Source organism: Mauremys reevesii, linkage group 16, assembly GCF_016161935.1.
Source record: "Mauremys reevesii isolate NIE-2019 linkage group 16, ASM1616193v1, whole genome shotgun sequence".
Lineage (NCBI taxonomy): Eukaryota > Metazoa > Chordata > Testudines > Geoemydidae > Mauremys > Mauremys reevesii.
In genome coordinates this window covers 40,645,933-40,667,210 of record NC_052638.1, presented here as the reverse complement: position 1 = coordinate 40,667,210, position 21,278 = coordinate 40,645,933, and the positions used below count along the sequence as shown (strand labels likewise).

General features: G+C 48.9%; 1 protein-coding gene across 10 annotated transcripts in view; it reads left to right on the top strand.

Moving 5' to 3' along the window:
- The window catches only part of ANKRD11 (ankyrin repeat domain 11), a 228,049-nt gene extending 207,380 nt beyond the window's left edge, over nt 1-20,669 (top strand). For 9 of the 10 annotated variants that reach the window (XM_039503300.1, XM_039503299.1, XM_039503302.1 and 6 more), the window contains 7 exons: nt 1,125-1,267; nt 1,747-1,894; nt 2,741-9,459; nt 15,216-15,314; nt 15,402-15,545; nt 16,838-16,930; nt 18,242-20,669. In XM_039503300.1, the coding sequence (XP_039359234.1) occupies nt 1,125-1,267; nt 1,747-1,894; nt 2,741-9,459; nt 15,216-15,314; nt 15,402-15,545; nt 16,838-16,930; nt 18,242-18,427 (7,532 nt within the window). In that variant the 3' untranslated portion in view covers nt 18,428-20,669. Of the gene's footprint in view, nt 1-1,124; nt 1,268-1,746; nt 1,895-2,740; nt 9,460-15,215; nt 15,315-15,401; nt 15,546-16,394; nt 16,480-16,837; nt 16,931-18,241 lie in introns of those variants that run through there. The other variant, XM_039503308.1, reaches the window with a different exon arrangement.
- The last annotated feature ends 609 nt before the right edge of the window (nt 20,670-21,278 follow it).

Genomic DNA, 21,278 nt, shown 5'->3' with positions numbered 1-21,278 from the left:
TACCACCCCAGGGCTGGAAAATGTCACAAGTCTCTGAAGGTCACAGAATCAGTGACATTCTTGACCTCCATGACACAATCTTACCCTTAATCATAATTATACACACAGGAGGGCTGAATTAAGGTTGCATGGACGACCTTAATTCTGGCATTTCTTAGTTTTTGAGCCCTTGACTTTGTGGCCATAACATTCTTTTAAAGTAGCTTTTTGGATGTAATAAGTAGATATGCTTAGTCTGGATCTCTGGATGTTTAACATCAGTGTTGTACTGACGTGTGTTTTCGTTGTAAGTAATTTCGTTCACAGATACCCCTTTTTAATAGTACAAATGGAAGGTTCTGAATGGCTCACCCAGCGCTATCAGCAGAATACCCAAGGGGTAGTACACACCTACTGGGAAGCTTCCAAACAGATTCTGCTTAGAAATCAATCTGCTGCCCATGTCTGACAGACATTTTTACATCTTTCCCTCATTCTTCAGAGGTTTGTTTGCAAATAGGAGCTTCTGTTTCTGCAGAGTTCATCTGCTTCCACGCTTAGTCCCTTCCAGAAGTCATGGTCCTGTTTGTGACGTTACAATTGCTTGCTGTGAAATGTTGCAGACAGCCTGTACGCTGTGAGTTCAGCTAGGGGCTACACTGTATGAACAGGTGAATTCTAACCCCCAGTCCTGACTGAGTGACAATGTTCCTCCTATCAAAGAGTTAGAGGAGAGAGAAACAATGACATCTAATGGGAGCAGAGCACCAGGAGGTGTTAGCCGCCCTTCGATTTCATTCACGAAATGGTCTCTGCTTTTGGAGTCACTGAGCGGAGTGAGTTCTACAGGACAAGTGGCCGTAGCACCTTATGTTGCCAAACAGAAAAGCTTGATGGACTCAAGTACCAGATGTCGAGCTGGCAAAAAAAGTTGCTTTCCAAAGCAGAGCTGCCGGTGTGCTGGCCACGCAGGTCCTGCTGTGCCGTGTGCTGGTTGGGCAGAAGAGCTCCGTGTCAGCAGGCATGGCCGCAGGCGAACTGCCATAGTAGCAGCCAGCAGCATCTATTTAGGTTACTGTGATACTGTTCATAATTATTGACAGTAAAAATTAGTTGCCACGTCGTGAGTGTTTGTGTGCTTGCAGGCTGGACAGCATTGCACGAGGCATGTAACCGAGGATACTATGATGTCGCAAAGCAGTTGCTTGCTGCCGGCGCGGAAGTCAACACAAAGGGGTTGGATGACGACACCCCGCTGCATGATGCAGCTAATAATGGGCATTTCAAGGTTGGTTCTTGCTGGATTTAGTAGCCATTTTTTAGTGATTCGTTACAAATAAACGTTTGATTTTTCCTATGCTTCAAGTCGTATCTGTATAGGCAATTGCTATTTCATTTAATTTCATTTCACTGACAGGCATGTTGCATCTTCCCAGGTGAGAATCTTTCTCCAGCCCCAGTGCTTTTAAATGTTGTGCTAGTTTCTCCCCTTTGTGTCAGAGACCTTGGAATTGTAGGGTGGAGCTTGCTACCAGAATACAGGTTTGCATTTCCCCTCATAAATCTGTCCTGCCATTTTCTCTGTCCCTCATTTCAATCACTTGTCCATGTCACTGGGTGACAGGGCAGGATGACCAGCCAGCTCTGACCTCAGACTAGCCTCTTTCCTGCTTGTCTGTCTGAACAGCCCACAAAAGTGAAGGGGACTGAAACATCTTGCTTCGAAACTGAACCACACTGAGATTTTGAAGTTTTTCTCATTTTTAGGTGGTAAAATTGTTGTTACATTACGGAGGGAACCCTCATCAAAGCAACAGGAAGGGAGAGACGCCTTTAAAAGTCGCTAATTCCCCCACCATGGTGAATCTGCTCCTGGGAAAGACCACCTATCCCTCTAGTGAAGAGAGCTCAACAGGTGAGGTGCTGACCTGTGCGGGTGTTGGGATCATGGGCTATCGCCATAGTGGCAACCTGCTATCACAAAAGCAGTAAAATGCACAGAAGTTATAATAGCCCAAAAACACCTACATGCTACTGCAATAGCAGAGTCAGTTCACAGTCAAGATGTTCAGATGCTTACAAAACCGACCCTTTGCTCAGAGAGCTCTGCTGCTCATCCTGGAGAGCCTACAGCTAAAAGCATCCTAGATGTTTCCACCTACCACAACTGGGGATGTAGGAGGAGAGGCCAGGCCTCAGGTAACTGGGTCCCATATCATTCAGGGTTCAAAGACTGTCACCAGCATTTTGACTTGCACCTGGAAGCAAATGTAGAAATTCTCGCACACCTGTTGTGTGTTCATTACAGCCTACCCCTGGGAAAGCAAGGTACTGTTTTCTGCATTTATGGAAGCTTCCAGTCATGCTCCACTAAATGGCTGTAGTCTAGCTTGCAGGTAATAAAGTTATGACTAATAGCTGCAATGCCTGCACTGGATGGGCAGCTTCTTACTTAGTGGAAGTTCAAGAGAGGCACTGCATGCCACTGCTCCTCCCTGAGAATCCTGGTGTTAGAACTGTGCTCACTCTGAGTGCTCCCAAAGGGTTATTTTCAATTGCATCCTACATAGTTTTGAAACTACTTGGGTATTCTTTCCAAAGGAATGTTAAGCTCACTCTAGGCTCAGCCAAGATGTCTGCTGTGTTCAATGTTTGGGGAAGGAGACTGCTAGCTTGGGATTTCAGAGGAGGCCTGAAGAATGCATATTTCTCCTGAAACCAGCCTACAGGGGTAATGCTTTATGCTCTTTTTTCCTCACAGAGAGCTCGGAGGAGGAGGACGCCCCTTCATTTGCACCTTCCAGCTCCGTCGATGGCAATAACACAGACTCCGAGTTTGAAAAAGGCTTGAAACATAAGACCAAGAGTCAAGAGCCCCCCAAAACAATCACGCCGGTGAAGGATGAATATGAATTTGATGAGGACGATGAGCAGGACAGAGTCCCGCCTGTCGACGACAAGCATTTGCTGAAGAAGGATTACAGGAAGGAGACTAAAGCAAACAGTTTTATTTCCATACCCAAAATGGAAGTAAAAACCTATACTAAAAATAACACACTGACACCAAAGAAAGCTGCCCATCGCATCCTGTCAGACACGTCGGACGAAGAGGACACCGGTGTGGCTGTGGGGACTGGCGAGAAGCTGAGACTCTCGACTCACTCGATACTGCCCAGCAACAAGACTCGAGAGCCCTCCAACACCAAGCAACAGAAGGAGAAGAATAAAGTGAAAAAGAAGCGGAAAAAGGAGACAAAGAGCAAAGAGGTTCGGTTTGGCAAAAAAAATGACAAATTTTGTTCCTCTGAATCAGAGAGTGAAAATTTGGAGAGTGAGGAGGATGATAGAGACTCTGTGCACAGCTCCAGCTGTGTAAAGGACTCTAGGCTAGTGCTAAAGGAATCCTCCTTGTTCAACTCTCTGTCGGCCTCTTCCACCTCTTCTCATGGGAGTTTAGCTTCACAGAAACATAACCCTAATCTTACAGACCAGCACTCCAAGCACTGGAGGACAGACAATTGGAAAACCATATCTTCTCCGGCATGGTCCGATGTCAGTTCCTTGTCAGACTCCACAAGGACGAGACTGACGAGTGAATCAGACTATACGTCGGAGGATTCGAGCTTACAGTCATTAAAGCCAGTGAGAAAGAAGCAGGAGCACAAAAAGAAAAATAATTCTCACAATACTGTCTCCGAGAAGAAGAATTCATTCCATGCCAGTGTGGACGGAGCAATTCCAAAGCTGGATAAGGAGGGGAAGATTGTTAAAAAACATAAAACGAAACACAAACACAAAAACAAAGAGAAGGGACAATGCCCGGTCAGCCAAGACATTAAAATAATCAAAACTTTTTCTTTTGAATACGAGGACTCTAAGCAAAAGCCTGACAAGGGTTTGATAGAGACTGAAAGTCCAAGTGAAAATAAATTAAAAGTGTTAAAACATGAGCGAGAACACTGTAAGAAGGAAGAAAAGCTACTGAAAAGTAAATTGGAGGAGAAGGACTGGTTGTTTAAAGATGAGACTGGAAAAGCCTCCAAAGAAGAGAAATCGTTAAAAAAAGTCAAAGAGGGGAATAAAGACATCAGCAAATTTTTCAGAGAGGAGAAGTCGAGTAAAGAGAAACCCATAAAAGAGAAGTCTCCCAAAGAGGAGAAACCTAGAATACACAAGGAGGAGAGAAAGAAAAAATCAAAGGACAAGCAGTCAAAATCTGAAAAGAAGAATGATCTGAAGGAGGAGAAAATTACTAAATCGGAGAAAGAAAAAACCTTCAAAGAGGAAAAAGAAAAATGTAAAAAAGAAAAAGTTTACAAAGAGGAGCCTGGATTTGATGAGTTTAGTAACAAAAGCCAATTACTGGAAAGTGAGGACACAAAATTCAGCCTTTCGGATGATCAGCAAGAGAGATGGTTTTCTGATTTGTCATTTGATTCATCCTTTGATTTCAAAGGCGAGGATAGCTGGGATTCTCCAGTGACAGACTTCAGGGAGATTAAAAATGACGGCATGGCAAAACTAATCATAGAAACAGTGAAGGAAGAAATTAAAGATAAGAAAAAGGAGACTAAAACCAAGGAAAAGAGAGAATGCAATGAAAAACGCAATGAAAAGGAAACATTCTTAAAAAAGAGAGAGCGAGACAGCATCGACAAAAACCCTGAGAAGAAAAAGGACCAAACTGAAAAGCATAAAGTCACTCCTAGTTATCTGCCTGAAAAGGACAAGAAAAGGAAAGATTCTGCAGAAAGCGTTAAAGAGAGAAAGGAAAAAGATCCAGGTGAAATCAACAAAGAGCGAAAAGATTCCTCTGATAGCTGTAAAGACCGAAAGGACATAAAAATTAAACAAGAGGAGCCCTATCGAGATGAGTTTAAAGAATATGGTTGTGAAACATTATTCAAGGAGAAATCTGACCCTGAATTCAGTGGAAAAAATGTGGAGAGTGGGGAAAGGCACCATTCAGGGAAAGATAAGGAGAAGAAAGATGCTCCTGATAAGGACAAGAAAGAGAAACTGAAACCAGAAAAATATAAGGAGAAATCCAAAGAAGTGGATAAAGAGAAAAATGAAAAAGTTGTTGCTGAGAAAAACCAGAAAGACAAAGAACTGGATAAAAGCTTTAAAGAGAAGAAAGATACTAAGGAGAAATACAAGGATCTGCATAACAAAGACAAAGAAAGGAAGACTTCTTTTGACTATATCAAAGAGAAGAAAGAGAAAAACTTTTCTGGAGATAGAGAGGACTTCTCTGAGAAAAGAGATGAGAAAAAAGGAAAAGAGAAGAGCTGGTACAGCATCGCAGATATCTTCACAGATGAAAGCGAAGATGAGAAGGACGACTACAGTGGATTCAAAATTGGTGAGGCCGTTGGGAGTGAATTGCATCGAATGGACAGTCTACAAGAAAAAGATGATAGCATGGCTGCTGAAAAGGAACTTTATCTTGCTGACAAGCACAGAAAGTACTCTTCCGACAGGCAACATTCAGGAGAGAAACAGAAAGATAAAGACTCTAAAGAGAAGAAAAAGGATAAAGGATTAGCAGAAAGTGGGAAGGAGAAAAAAGAGAAGAGTTTCTTTGAAAAACACAAAGAGAAGAAGGATAAAGATCCTGTCGAGAAGTATAAAGACAGGAAAGACAGAACCTCAGTAGACTCCACCCAAGAAAAGAAAAACAAGCAAAAGCTCCCTGAAAAGGCCGAAAAGAAGCATGCTTCAGAGGAGAAGGTAAAAAACAAGCATAAGGAAAAGATGGATAAAGACCATTCCAAAGAAAAGAAGTCTTCAAAAGGAGGCGAGATAGAGAAGAGCCTGTTGGAAAAATTGGAGGAGGAGGCCCTCAATGAATATAGAGATGACTCCAATGATAAAATAAGTGAGATTTCTTCTGATAGCTTCACAGACCGAGGACAAGATCCAGGACTAACCAACCTATTTGAGTCTTCTAACCTTTCTCTTATGGATGCCTCTGAGGAAAAGTATAAAGATTCTCTTCCTTTGCCCTGCTTGCAAGACAAACTCAAGGAGAAGGAAAGGCACAGGCATTCCTCATCTTCATCAAAGAAAAGTCATGAGAAAGAGAAAGCAAAGAAGGAAAAAACAGAGAAAAAAGAGAAAATGGATGAATTTAAAGACTCCAGCAACAGAAAAGATTCCAATCAGTATGAAAAAGAATTCTCTGTGGATGGGGAGACTTTTGGCATTTCCTACAGCATGAAAGCAGAAGTTGAGGAAGAACTGGACAAAAACACTGACTATTTGTTTTCTGAAAAGAAAGATAAAAATGATCCTGAGAGAGAGCTCTCAAAGAAGGCTGAAAAGGAAAAGACTTATGGTTCCAGTACCATCAGCACAGTCAAAGAGAAGAAGAAGAGAGAAAAACACAAGGAAAAATGGAAGGATGAAAAGGAAAAGCATAGAGACAAACATACAGATGGATTCTTTAAACATCACAAAGATGAGACGAAGTCTGTGGTTAAAGACAAGGACAGCCCTCAAGTTATCACATTCAAAGATAAATCAAAGGAGGAGAACCTCAAATTTAGTGAAACCAAACTGAAGGAGAAACTCAAGGAAAACCAAGAGAAAGACAAAACAGAGTCTCTAAAGATCAGTAATGGAAATGATAAAATAACATTGTCCAAAGATGGTGGTAAGAAAGATAACAGGCCTAGAGAGAAGCTTCTGGGTGATGGTGATCTAATGATGACCAGCTTTGAGAGGATGCTGAGCCAAAAAGACCTGGAAATTGAGGAGCGCCACAAAAGACACAAAGAGAGAATGAAGCAAATGGAAAAGATGAGGCACAGATCTGGAGATCCCAAATTAAAAGATAAAATTAAAACCTCTGAAGAGATGCGTAAGAGGAGTCTGGATTTGACCACAAAGAAACCACTAGCACTAGATACTCAGCTAAAGGACAAAAAGCTCAAAGAACTAGGTCCACTGACTCCCATATTGTCACCAGATAATAAGCCACAGCCTGCTGTGGGGACAGATTCAAAAGACTGGATAACTGGACCTCAGCTGAAAGAAATTTTACCTGCTTCTCCCAGGCCAGATCAGAACAGGCCGACAGGTGTTCCAGCTCCAGCTTCTGTAGTTTCTTGTCCAAGCTATGAAGAAGTGATGCAGACACCAAGAACTCCTTCGTGCAGCAATGAAGATTACACAGATTTGATGTTTGATTGTGCTGACTCTCAGCACTCTCTGCCCATATCCACAATGTCCATGAATGCATGTTCTCCATCCTTTTTTGACAGATATTCAAATGCTTCAAGTGGACTCCCCGACAATCCAAGTCAGACTCCAACAAGGACAATACCCTCCACAAACCTTTATCGTTCAATCTCTGTGGATATAAGAAGGGTCCCTGAAGATGAGTTCAGTGCTGGAGACAAGTTTTTCAGGCAGCAAAGTGTCCCAGCAACATCAAATTATGATTCTCCAGTGCAGCATTTGATGGAGGAAAAAGTCCCTCTTCCTTCTGTTCCTCCAGAAAAGTTTCAATGTATGTCTCCAGGGTATTATTCACCTGACTATGGAATTCCATCACCTAAAGTAGAAACTTTGCATTGTGCTCCTGTTGGCAATGTTGTCCAATCACCTGAAAGCATCTTTTCTGGTTTACAAGCAAAATCCTCCCCCTCTCATAGAGACGAGCTGCTTGCACCTTCTGTAGAAAGTGCTCTTCCCCCTGATCTTGGCATGCCTTTGGATGCCACAGAAGAGCAGCAAGCTACTGCTTCTATTTTGCCACCAGAGTCTACCTTTTTACCACCTATTGAAGAAAACCATTTTAGTTCAGCTATTTCAGAGCAGAATAATATGGACTGGGATAACCCTCCTTCCAGAAACCCTGATCCTCCTGTGCCTCCTAGCTTAATTGGTAATCCATCTGACCACCCTGTCAGTTGGTCAGTGGGATCGGAACTTCTAATGAAATCTCCCCAGAGGTTCCCTGAATCCCCTAAGCCATTCTGTTCACTGGACCCAATACATCCTGCACCCGTGCCCTTTATTTCTACAGATTCTCCTTACCCAGTTTCTCCTATTTCATATCCAGTGTCAGTATCTGAACCAGGGCTTGATGAAATAAAGGAAGATGCTGAAGAAGCAGTTCCAGGAGAAATGGCAACTGCAGAAGAGCAAGCTCCTTACATGTCCCCTACTAGACTAGACACTTTCTTCAATAACTGCAAGCCTCTTCCAGAAGAAACACCTGAGATGCCTTCAGAACCCCCTTGCATGCCGACAGAAACTCAGGCAGAGGCTGTTAACACTCTGGAAAACAGGTACTTGGAAAACAGTAGCATTGCACCTGTAAACTCGGAAGAGCCAGTAACGTGGCCTGATCCATTCACAAACTCAGAAGATGACTTAGACCTTGGTCCCTTCTCGTTGCCGGAATTGCCGCTCCAAGCTAAAGATGTTCCAGATGCTGAAATGACTGAAGTGGCACCAATTGAAGAAAGCTCAGTAGCTGCCCCGGAAGTCATAAATACTGGGGTCATAAATGTGAGTGTGTCTGTCGCAGCTTCCAGTGAGCAGGAGGAGCTACCACCTAATCAGCCAAGTAACTTACTGGCTGTGGAACCAGAGCCACAGCCTGAGGAACAAAAATTGGAAGTGACTGCACCAGAAACTACCTCGGAAGCATTGAATGTACCAGAAGAGAGAAGATTAGACGAGTCCGAGGCACCGAGTTTGCAACAGACTGCATCAATAGAGCTTGCTCAGCCAGAGAAACAAGAGGCAGAAACAAGCCATGAAGAACTGCCCTCATCAAACTGTGCAGCGGAGAGTGGATCTCAAAGCAGCTTGGCACAAGCAAACACTGCTGAGAGTGGGGTCGTGCAAGACAGTGCTGCAGTACGAAGTGGGAGCCAAGTCTCTTCCACCCAGACAGACACACCCCAAGGGACTACTCCAGTAGAAACCATAGAGCCAATACAAAAACCAGTAGCAGAAGTTTCAAAACCACCCAAAATAGAAGAGATCCCACAACGAATTACCAGGAACCGGGCTCAGATGCTGGCCAATCAAAATAAACAGAACACTGCACCTTCTGAGAAAGAGTTTCCTCCAGTTTCTGCACCTTCCACACGTGCAAAAGGGCGAGTGACGGAGGAAGACGATGCTCAAGCCCAACATCCACGTAAACGCAGGTTCCAGCGTTCCAGCCAGCAGCTACAGCAGCAGATTAACACGTCCACCCAGCAGACGAGAGAGATGATACAGCAAACGCTGGCAGCGATTGTAGATGCCATAAAACTGGACGACATTGAGCCCTATCACAGTGACAGATCAAACCCATACTTTGAGTATCTTCAGATCAGGAAAAAGATTGAAGAGAAGAGGAAAATCCTCTGCTACATCACTCCCCAAGCTCCCCAGTGTTACGCTGAATATGTCACCTACACAGGGTCCTACCTGCTGGATGGCAAGCCATTAAGCAAGCTTCACATTCCAGTGGTGAGTTACCCTCACTATTTCTTCTCCTGGCTCCATTCTCTGTATGAAACAATAAAACGGAAATGCTACAGATATAGCCAAGTCAAGCCTGGGTGCCCTCCAACATAGTCGAAGCACAGTTCTGTGTTAGTCAAGGTGGGACCCCAGCTGTGTACCTGGCTTTAGAATGCCTTTGGAACACACTTAAGATTACGAAATTGAGCCTTGCTATAAGGACAACTGTATTATCAATGGGTTTTGCTGTATTTGTATAGACAAGACTTTTAAACAGTGCTTAGGAACTCAAGATTTGGAACCTTAGATTGTGTTCATATGAAGCCAATGGATTTGAAAGCCAGAAAGCAAAACTGCTTTTCTAAGCAGTATACTAACTAGGTATTGCAACTGTAAGACCACAAGCAGGAGCAGGGCCGTCCCTGCAAGTGGGCAGTACGGGCGGCGGCCTGACAAAGGGGGCGCCCTGCGCAGGGTTTGCCTGATAACTGCCTGACCTGCTGAGAGCCAGCTGGGCTGGCGGAGGGACCCAAGCTGCAGGGGGGCAGTTGGATGAAAAGCTGAGCCAGGTGACTTCTCTGGAGCAGGGGTGTCCTGCCCAGCCACACACCGCCCCTGCTCCACTGCCTTGTGCAGCTGCTGCTGCTCCTGTTTTCCCCCTGCCCTGTTGCTCCCTGGAGCCCCTGGCCACTCCAGACTGGGAGCATCCTCCTGTCTGCTGTGCGAGGGGTGGGGGCTGATATTGGGGTGTCCCCCTCCCCCTGTCTGTGTACCCGGTCTCCCCTGAGCTGGGGTGACGGGACGGGGAATCTGTGTGCTGCTGCTGCCTCCTCTCTGGGTCCAGCAGCAGCTGCTTATGTCTGAACAAGTCTGCAGATCCTTGATCCTGAGTGCTTTCTTAAAGAGACAGTGCACACACACACACTATCACACACTCCCCTCAACACACACACCAGGGCTTCCTACATCCAGGTCACTTTCCCCGCCTGGGCTGTGCTGTGAGGCGGCAGCAGCTGCTGCTCTCCTGCCTTCTCCTTACGCAGCCCAGGTGGGGAAAGTGACCTGGATGCAGGGAGCCCTGGCGTCACTCCCCCCCCCCCCCACCCACTAGGGGTGCTAGGGCAAAGGAGTAGCAGGCCAGTGGGAGTGAAGCGAGCAGCAATGCCAGCTGCTTCATCACTGCATCCAGGTCAGTTTTCCCATGCGGGTGCTGGTGGGGGGGGCTGGGGTGGGGGTGAAGGGGGCACAGGGCAGGGGTTGGGGTTCAGGAGGGAGGTGCAGGGGGTGCAGGGGTTAGGGGTGCAGGAGGAGGGGCAGGGGTTGGGGTGCAGGAGGGAGGTGCATGGGTAGAGGTGCAGGGGTGCGGGGGTTCGGGGTGCCGGTGGAGGGGCAGGGGTTGGGGTGCAGGAGGGAGGTGCAGGGGTAGAGGTGAAGGGGGCAGGGGTTAGGGGTGCAGGAGGAGGGGCAGGGGTTGGGGTGAAGGGGGTGCAGGGGTTAGGAGTGCAGGAGGAGGGGCAGGGGTTGGGGCACAGGGCAGGGGTTGAGGTGCAGGAGGGAGGGGCAGGGGTAGAGGTGAAGGGGCTGCAGGGGTTAGGGGTGCAGGAGGAGGGGCAGGGCTTGGGGTGAAGGGGGCAGGGGTTAGGGGTGCAGGAGGAGGGGCAGGGGTTGGGGTGAAGGGGGTGCAGGGGTTAGGAGTGCAGGAGGAGGGGCAGGGGTTGGGGCACAGGGCAGGGGTTGGGGTGCAGGAGGGAGGTGCAGGGGTAGAGGTGAAGGGGGGTGCAGGGGTTAGGGGTGCAGGAGGAGGGGCAGGGGCTGGGGTGAAGGGGACACAGGGCAGGGGTTGAGGTGCAGGAGGGAGGTGCAGGGGTAGAGGTGAAGGGGGTGCAGGGGTTAGGGGTGCAGGAGGAGGGGCAGGGGTTAGGGGTGCAGGAGGAGGGCAGGGGTAGAGGTGAAGGGGTGCAGGGGTTAGGGGCGCAGGAGGAGGGGCAGGGGCTGGGGTGAAGGGGGCACAGGGCAGGGGTTAGGGGCACAGGAGGGGGGTGCAGGGATTAGGGTGCAGGAGGGGACAGGGGTTAGGGATATGGGGAGGGTGGAGAGCCCATGGGGCCAGTGGCACCAAAATGCAAGTTCTCCCAGAGTGCCATTTTCCCTCAGGCTGGCCCTGAGCAGAAGTTAGCGACTCTTAACTTCTGCCTTTTATTTTACCAAGGCTCCAGTGTGTGACTGGCCAATAGTGGTGACCCCTTGGCAATGGGAACAGCTATTTCTCTGACAGTTCCACTGAGGGAGTTTGTCAGTGCAAATGCACCAATAGACTAACACTTCCAGTCAGGAAATACAGGCTCCCAGCCTCCAGGGAGGTTGTTCTGGATTTGACTAACGTGAAATTCCATGTCCTGCTGTAGTTAATGGAGAATACCGCAGTTGGTGGAACCTTCCTTCTTTTCTCCCCAGAGCAGTGCTGGTTTCTGTACAAGTGCATGCGTTGGGAGGCTTTCACTTCATTAGCATAAGCTTTATTGAAATAAAATATTACACTGGGCCTCCCTTTGGGGAGTGTAAACAGTTTTCTCTGCCTGAAACACAACACTCCAAGGAAGTCATTGGGAAATGGTCCCACATTCTTACCATTTGAAAGTTGTGGTTCTAGTAGTAAGTGAACTGGCAGGAGACGTCTGGCTGGGCTCTACCTGTTTCATGGGAAATTGAATTCTCTCCTCCAGCATATTCCACAAGGAACGTGAGGAATGAGAACAAGGGCCAGCTCCTGCAATGAGCTGCCTGCACCTGCCTGGCACCCTGTTGAAATCACTGGGGCTCAGCACAAAAGTTTGTCAGCATCCATTTTCTTGCAGGATCAGGGCCTGAATTGATGCACATCTTATCTGCTGTGAAATCATGCACATTATAGGTGGCAAGTACACCTGTTTGTCCCAAAGAACAGCCGCCACCTAGCTTTCTACTCTGCAAGGCACCCTGTTCTCTGTGTGTGATTGGGCCCGTAGTGTGAACAGGAAAAGACTCTAGGGGTACGTCTACACTACGGGATTATTCCGATTTTACATAAACCGGTTTAGTAAAACGGATTGTATAAAATCGAGTGCACGCGGCCACACTCAGCACATTAATTCGGCGGTGTGCGTCCACGGTCCGAGGCTAGCATCGATTTCTGGAGCGTTGCACTGTGGGTAGCTATTCCGTAGCTATCCCATAGTTCCCGCAGTGTCCCCCGCCCCTTGGAATTCTGGGTTGAGATCCCAGTGCCTGATGGGGCAAAAATCATTATTGCGGGTGGTTCTGGGTAAATGTCGTCAGTCACTCCTTCCTCTGGGAAAGCAACGGCAGACAATCATTTCGCGCCCTTTTTCCCTGGATTGCCCTGGCAGATGCCATAGCATGGCAACCATGGAGCCTGTTTTGTCTTTTGTCACTGTCACCGTATGTGTACTGGATGCCGCTGACAGAGGCGATTCAGCAGCGCTACACAGCAGCATTCATTTGCTTTTGCCTGATAGCAGAGATGGTTATCAGCCATTCTGTACCATCTGCTTCCATTGTAAATTGACAATGAGATGATGGTTACCAGTCCTTCTGTACTGTACTCTCTGCTGCTGTCATAGGTGCCCCTGGCTGAGGTCGGCCGGGGGCGCAAAAGACAAAAATGGGAATGACTCCCCGAGTCAATCCCTCCTTTATGGTATCTAAAAATAGAATCAGTCCTGCCTAGAGTATGGGGCAAGTGTACTAGAGAACCAGTGTATCAGAGAACCAGAGAGCACAGCTGCTCTGTGTCAGATCCCGCAGAAATGATGAGCTGCATGCCATTCACAGGGGGTGCCCCTGCAACAACCCCACCTGTTGATTCCCTCCTCCCCCAGCCTTCCTGGGCTACCGTTGCAGTGTCCCCCATTTGTGTGATGAAGTAATAAAGAATGCAGGAATAAGAAACAGTGACTTGTTAGTGAGATAAAATGAGGTGAAGGCAGCCTCCAGCTGCTATGATAGTCCAGACAGGACATTAAGCGGTGTGGGGGAGAGGAGCCCAGCATCCCGCTGCTATGATAGTCCAGGCAGAACAGAATCTTTTCTTTACACATGAAGGGTGGGGGCTGATGGAGCTCAGCCCCCTGTTGCTATGATGAAGACGGTTACCAGCCGTTCTGTACCATCTACTGGGAAGTAGTAGCACTCATGGGCTGATGATGAGGACGGATACCAGTCCTTCTGTACTGCACCATCTGCCACAAGGCTGATGATGACAACGGATATCAGTCATATTGTACCATCAGCCACCAAGGAAGGGGGGGGCGAGGATGCTACAGTTCAGTGCCGCAGCATCGCGTCTACCAGCTGCATTCAGTACACATAGGGTGACATTTAAAAGAGTCAAGAGATGATTTTTTTCCCTTTTCCTTCTGGGGGTGGGGGTGGGGGGTAAATTGACGAGCTATGCCCTGAACCACCGCGGACAATGTGTTTGACCCTACAGGCATTGGGAGCTCAGCCAACAATGCAAATGCTTTTCGGAGACTGCAGGAACTGTGGGATAGCTTGAGTCCTCAGTCCCCCCTCCCTCCATGAGCGTCCATTTGATTCTTTGGCTTTCCGTTACGCTTCTCACGCAGCAGCGTGCTGAGTCCCTGCTGTGCCCTCTGGAGATTTTTTTTAAAATGCTTTGGAATTTCGTCATCTGTAATGGAGCTCTGATAGAACAGATTTGTCTGCCCATACAGCGATCACATCCGTATGGTCCATGCTGGAGCTCTTTTTGGATTTGGGACTGCATCGCCACCCGTGCAGATCGGAGCTCCACGCTGGGCAAACAGGAAATGATATTCAAAAGTTCGCGGGGCTTTTCCTGTCTACCTGGCCACTGCATCCGAGTTCTGATTGCTGTCCAGAGCGGTCACAGTGGTGTACTGTGGGATACCGCCCAGAGGCCAATACCGTCGATTTGCGGCCACACTAACCCTAATCCGATATGGTAATACCGATATTAGCGCTACTCCTCTCGTTGGGGAGGAGTACAGAAACCGGTTTAAAGAGCCCTTTATATCGATTTAAAGGGCCTCTTAGTGTGGACGGGTGCAGCGTTAAATCGGTTTAACGCTCCTAAAATCAGTTTAAACGCGTAGTGTAGACCAGGCCTAGGATTCTAGCCCAAACTCTGCTCTACATCAGTCTTTTCCCGTGCACACTGCAAACCCAAAGTTGTGTTGAAATATGGACACACCTCACTGTGTGCTGCCCACCATGAGCTCAACATGCTTCACATTTCCTCATGCCGTTCGTTCACCAGATGACCTCAAAGTGCTTCACAGAGCGTCTTTATGACGCTCCGAAGGGGTGGGTGGTTAAAGCATGTGGCGATAGAAGCCTCAGCCACAAGAGCCGTGCTCACCTCTGCATACAGCGCCTCTTCCCCTGCTTTGCATTCCCCCACCCTGCCCGGTCCTTTGCCTCCCACCTGCATGGGAAGGCCTCCTCCACTACTACACTGGCACAGCTCCGTCTCCCTGGCAACTGAATGATTTGGCAACACATCATCAGCCTAAGGGCGATCATTGTGTAGTGACACTCAAAGCCTGGGCCCCTGTGCAGCAGCTGAGAGCGCTGGCCCCGCTCCTGAAGGGACAGCAAGCTCCAGAGCAATTTCAAAGGGTGAGCAGCAGCAGCCTTGGGAAGCCATCTCCATGCCGCTCAGCGTGAATCCGGCAGGTGTCCCCGTTGGTAACAGTTTGTGCCTTTCTGTGTGTCTGTAGATTGCGCCCCCTCCGTCGCTCGCGGACCCCCTGAAGGAACTCTTCAAGCAGCAGGAGGCCGTGAGAGGGAAGCTGCGACTCCAGCACAGCATAGAGCGGGTAACGGAGATTCCTGCGGGGGCGAATGGTGCTTGAGAAATGACGGGCACGCGTCACTCACTGGGGCACTGTCTCCTTTTTCCTCAGGAGAAGCTGATTGTTTCATGCGAACAGGAGATCTTAAGAGTTCACTGCCGGGCAGCGAGAACCATTGCTAACCAGGCAGTGCCCTTCAGTGCTTGCACCATGCTGCTGGACTCCGAGGTCTATAACATGCCTCTAGAAAATCAGGTCAGTAGCCATCTTCAGAGTGGTTACATGTGTCTCAAAGGGCCCTTTGTGCAGCTGCCCACGTGGGACGTGCTTTCCAGAGTGATGAGTGTAGGGAGGCCTTAATGTGCTTCCCACCCACGTACCTACAACTCCCTTCCCCCACACACTGGTGTGATGTGGGAGATCTCACAGCATGTGCTGCTGTTGATTAATCTGACTCGTTTGCCAGAGGGTCCAAGTCAGAAGTTCAGCTGTCCAGTGGGGGGGCAAAGAAATGTCTGTGACTGACATACAGGAGCCAGCATGATATGCCTGTTTACAGATAGCAACGGCCCCTGATCTGTCTGCAGGCTGCAAAGCCCCCTCTGCGTCTCCTTGTGAGCAGAACCATCTGCACGTGAGAGAGGTTTATTTTGGTACGTTCCGTGCAGCTGTTCCACGAGCCCCAGTTGTTTTGCACAGAGAACAGAAATCTATTAAATGACTTTCTTAGAGAAGACTGGCTTTGAAAAGCAAAACTGCACTGCACAGCCCACAGAGATGGGCTTTTTTCCTTTGATTCCACGTAGTGTGGAGCTGGAAAAAGCTGAGAAGGACTAGCATAGAAAATGAGTCAGACTTCAGCAGCCTGTAGTATTGTTCAGCTTCATAAGAATTTAAAATTAGCTGAAGTAGGATAGAGCGATTACATTAGCACCTCCTGCTGGCCAGAAGCTTTGTAGCTGCACCACTAACCTGCCAGAAAGCTGTCATCTCTGTAGAAAGCACACTGCTGCATTGCAGAAGCTGATTCCTGTGCTGCAGACAGTATAGTGGCATTCATTAGTGATCCAGCATATTGATCCATGCATCTGATTTACCTCTCAGCATTTCCCAGGACAAAAAGGAAAAAACATTATGGAAATCTCCATGTAGAAGACATTATGATCTGGGGCACAAGTTCAAGGACTCGGTGAGCTGCAGGTGTTCCGTTCGCAAAGGAAAGAACTGAATGAGTTTAATATGAACAGATTCTCAGCTCCAGCTCCATGTGGGGAAGGCAAGGAGGGAGCTTGTGTGTTTAGCATCCACCACTCAGGCTGAAACCTCTAGCAACGTGCTGTGAAAGCAGCACAGAGCTGCATAGCCCATTATTCCTCCCTGCTGGTGCACTTCTGGCTACTTCAGACCCACCACTCTTCTTTCTTCCAGGAGTGTGGTGGGTTTGTGTGCATGTGGGGAGTGGAGGGGTTTGCACCTGTCCGATAGGCTATTTATTTTATTGATATGTTTTAACTGTGTAATTCCCCTTTGTGCTGTTCCCTGTGCAGGGAGATGAAAACAAATCAGTCAGAGATCGTTTCAATGCTCGCCAGTTTATTTCCTGGTTACAAGATGTGGATGACAAATATGATCGAATGAAGGTGAGAGCTGCGTGACCCTGCTGTTCCTTGGGGGTTCCAGTGCACTGGGTTTGCAGCATTTCCAGGAGTCAGGAGCGGATGTTGCTAATCTGTAACCTGCTTGGGATATTCTGATTGGCATTTGAAAGGTGAAATGGGGGAGGGTTTCAGTTTCTCCTGTGACAGGGGTTGCTGATCTAGTCAGTCAGTGCAATTCCTACAGTGAGCCAGAGGCAGCTGTCCCAGAGCGCAAAGGCCCTAAACCCTGCTCTCCTGCGTGGCAGCGAGAGTCACTGCTGCTAGGCACCTGGGAGATTTGTGGTTTCCAGAAATCTCTGCTAAGGGCAAGGAGCCCCTGGGAGACAGCGTTGTGAGCAGTTCTAAATGCCACAGCTTGCAGTACACGTCCCCATTCCCAGTGCCATGCAGAGAGCAATGCCTGCTGCGAGCTAGGCAAGGACAGGCTCTCTGCTGCTCTGCAGATGGGGAAAACGAGGCAGACTGAACTGGTGCGTGATCACAGAGTGAGCGCAGCCCTGTGCTCGTTCCTTCAGGCCACACAGGTTCCTCTTTTCCATGCTGTTTGGGCTGCCAAGCAATAGCCAGCTGCTGCACGCTGGCTGGCTGGCTGGCTGGAAGATTTAGGTAGATTTTTTGTCTAAGATTTTCTGTCTAAGATACTTCCATGGCCCCCGCACAATCTGTAATGTATTCATCCTCACAGCACGGCTTGCTGCAGAGCAATGCTATTGCCCCATTTCACAGATAGGAACTGAGGCACAGACACTTACCCTAGGTCACAGAGACTGAGCAGGGACTTGAACCCGGGTCCCAGGCGAGTGCCCTAACCAGTGAGCCACCCCTTCCTCTCTTGCTTCCTTCATCTTTCACGCAGAGGTGGAGACTGCAGGTTGCAGTGTGCAGTGCTGCACATTGGTTGGGCCTGTATCACCATGTAAAGGTGACAGCCACAACCGAGCTGCAGCATTTGGCCTGTGTTCAACCAGCACTTCACACTGGCTACCTCCAGGGCTAAAAATGGTTCTAATCTGGCCTGTTGTTCCGAGGTCTTACAGCACCTCTGGAGGAGTGGGGCCCTCTCAAAATCCTGTTCGACAGACTGTTTTCCAAGCGTATATTTCCTTCCGACAAGGACACCCAGTGTCCGCTGTGGAGCCTGTCCCTGGCTGGGAATGTCTGTCCAACAGGATAGCTGCAAACTCCATTGCCTTGCCGCCAGAGTGCAGTTGTTCAGTACAGTCAAGTGATTGTCGTCTTGTCTCTTCTCTCCCATGAACCCCCGTCTCCGCTGGGCATTCGGTTCTGGTGCAGACATGCCTGCTAATGCGACAGCAGCATGAAGCCGCTGCCTTGAACGCGGTGCAGCGAATGGAGTGGCAGCTGAAGGTTCAAGAGCTGGATCCAGCTGGGCATAAATCCCTCTGCGTGAACGAGGTTCCCTCGTTCTATGTGCCAATGGTTGACGTTAACGATGACTTTGTGCTCTTGCCGGCATGACAATACAAAACCAGGAGACATTCTCCCTGAAAACTGGCAAGGGCGGGAGCCCTCCGAGGACGGATGCTCGAGCTCACATTCATCCTTACCACTTGCTGATGAATCTCTGGTCAGAGGAGGAGGAAGCATCTATCGGCAGAAAACAAAACAGTAAGAAAAATAATTGCACTTTCTTCACAACGTCTCCCTCACTTCTGGACTGATCACAGCTACGCCAGGCAGCAGGAGTGGGGAACGCATCTCCTTTCAAACCAGTTGCTGCAGCAGAGGGCAGCCAGCCTGCACACAGCAGTGAGCGTCTGAACAGACAACGGGGAGAGAGACTGACGGAGGCAGGGAGGAGAAAAGGTTCAAGGACACGTGGATTGCAGAAGCTGCTGAGCAGGGCCAGCACCCATGCAGTTCATGTACGTGTGAACATGGCGATTTCAAGCTCTTTGTTTTCCATTTGTCCGCAGATCTCCTCTCGGAGAAGCTGCAGAGGAGACAGTGGGTTTTTTATATTTCTCGTTCCATCCTGGTTACGGCACAAATTCAAAGCAAAACTAAAAGGAAGCATCCAGCTTTCCCAGCTGCAATTCTGGAGGTGCAAACGGCTGCAGCTCCGGACCCCGGACGCTTTCCGAGTCGTCATAAAGTAGCTGCTCGTCACCACGTTTGGATGAGTGAGGAGGCACCTGGCACGTTATGCACACGTGACTAGTACGGTGAGTGTCTACCGCAAAAATGGTGACGCAGAGCAAGGACTTTGCCGATCATGTTTTTAATGGAGTAAAATCCATGTGGTTTATATATATTTTTTTCCTTTAATCTTGGGCATTTTGTTTCTCTTTCTGAGAACATAACTTGAAAACACTACAGAGCCAATACTCATATAAAGAAAATTGTATCCCATAAATGCTGTACAGTTTTTATATACATTAACAATGTACTTTTGCTGCCTTCTAGATAATTTATTTTGCAACACATTACTGCACAGTTGTAAATAACTTATGTACTGTAACATCACTTTCAGTTATGTGTAAAGAAATAAATAAATTAATTAAAATTATCTTTGTATGTATAGTTCACCCTAGGCAGCACTTTCCCCTCAAGGAAAAAACTAAGGGCCAAAATGGTGTGCCGTGTTCAGTATTTCAAACCCGCCTCGTGGGATTCAGGCCTTGCAGGCTCACTCGATCTGCAGTCCGTGCTGTGGAGATCTCCGAGCGTCTAGTTTTTTCCTTTCCCCTGCCCTTTTGAGTTCAGTGGAGCGGTGAGACCCCCTGCGCAGATTTGGAAGCTGTGCGTCAGATTTAACGAGGGGGTGGGGACGGGAGGAAGAAGGGAGAGTCCCACCCTGACAAGTGCTAGCTTGGGGCCTAGAGGAATTCAGAAGATGTTACTCGCACGTCTGGGCTGAGAGAGAGACAGTTTGCCCCATTTCCTCAGCCTGAGCTGCTGTAATCTGGGGAGCCCGTGATTCAGAGCCACATGGCGTAGGGAAGGCGAGGCAGTCGGGTGGCGCCTGTAGCCATTCCAGTGCGCTGTTAGTATTGGGAGTGCTGGGTAAGGAAGCCGGTTGCTCTCTAAGTCATTTATGGAAATAAACCACCACAGCTGGGAAGGTAACCGTGAGGGTGAGCTGGGGCCAAAAGATTCTCTGGCGCCACTGCAAGCTGCAGCCATTGGGTACCCAGCACCACTTCGCTTGTGGGGTCCTTTCTGCCTCGGTTTTCAGGGTGTGCTGGATACGCCGCCAGGCGTTAATGAGCAGGCTGGGGCCTAGCTGTGATTTTGATCCCGCTCCATTGGCCCAACACTGCAGCAGGGTCCAAACATCCGGTGTGGCGCTGTTGGCCCTTGTCTGAGGCTTCAGTTAGCTGTGGCCAGCAGGGGGCGCACTGTGCAGGGAGATGCACACACCCGCCTGGAGCATTGCCTGTGGTGTGGCCAGCAGGGGGCGCACTGTGCAGGGAGATGCACACACCCGCCTGGAGCATTGCCTGTGGTGTGGCCAGCAGGGCTTCCGCTCACTTCTGAGAGTCGGAACGAGCTGCTGTTCTGGGTTAGTCAGGACTAAAGTGTGCTTGCTGCAGACTAGCTGATCAGGTTGGGAAGGTGACTAATTAGAGATTGAAGGAACACACCCCTGCATCCCACAGCCTGTCTGGAGGCCACCTTCACCACAGCACTGGGAGCGCAGATTCCAGCCTGCCCTGTTCTGCAGGCTTGTTCCTGGTGTTGGGGATGTTGCACCCTCGCAGAAGCCAGCTGTCTGTCTCTGGTCTTGAGAGCAAAAGCTCTTAGTTGAGGAGCCAGAGCCCGGAGGAGGCATTCCTCGGTTGTGTGCTCAAAAACCTCCTTTGGTACCACTCTGCCAGCCACAGCGAGGAGGGGCTGTCCCTGGAGAGGCTGGGGGGAGATTGCTCAGAATTAAGCCCTCTGGGGCATGGGGGAGTTTCTAGTTGTGTATTTAAGGAAAGATTGTCCTCTGGCTCCAGCTCAGCTGGGGTGCGCACTGCATTGTCTGGTTTGGAGCGCTGGATTTGAACAGCCGCAGTCAGTAGGGAGAGAAGTGAAATTGTCCCGTCAGCTGGGATGCTGGGTGTTTCTGCTGCTCTATTGCTGGGTGGTGGCCCCATGGCCGGTTCCAGAGAGGATTGTATTTGTTGAATGTGTGGCTGTCAGTGAAGTAATAATGGAGACAGGACCTAATGCAGCTGGCAGTGTTTGTACCCAAGCACAGACATACAGGACGTGGCTGGAGGCCTCTTCCATGCCCTCTGGTCCTCACTCCCACCTCACTCCATACTGTCTGGGCATGTCGGCCAGCCAGCCCTGCTCCCTTTGCAACTGCAACAACTGGACT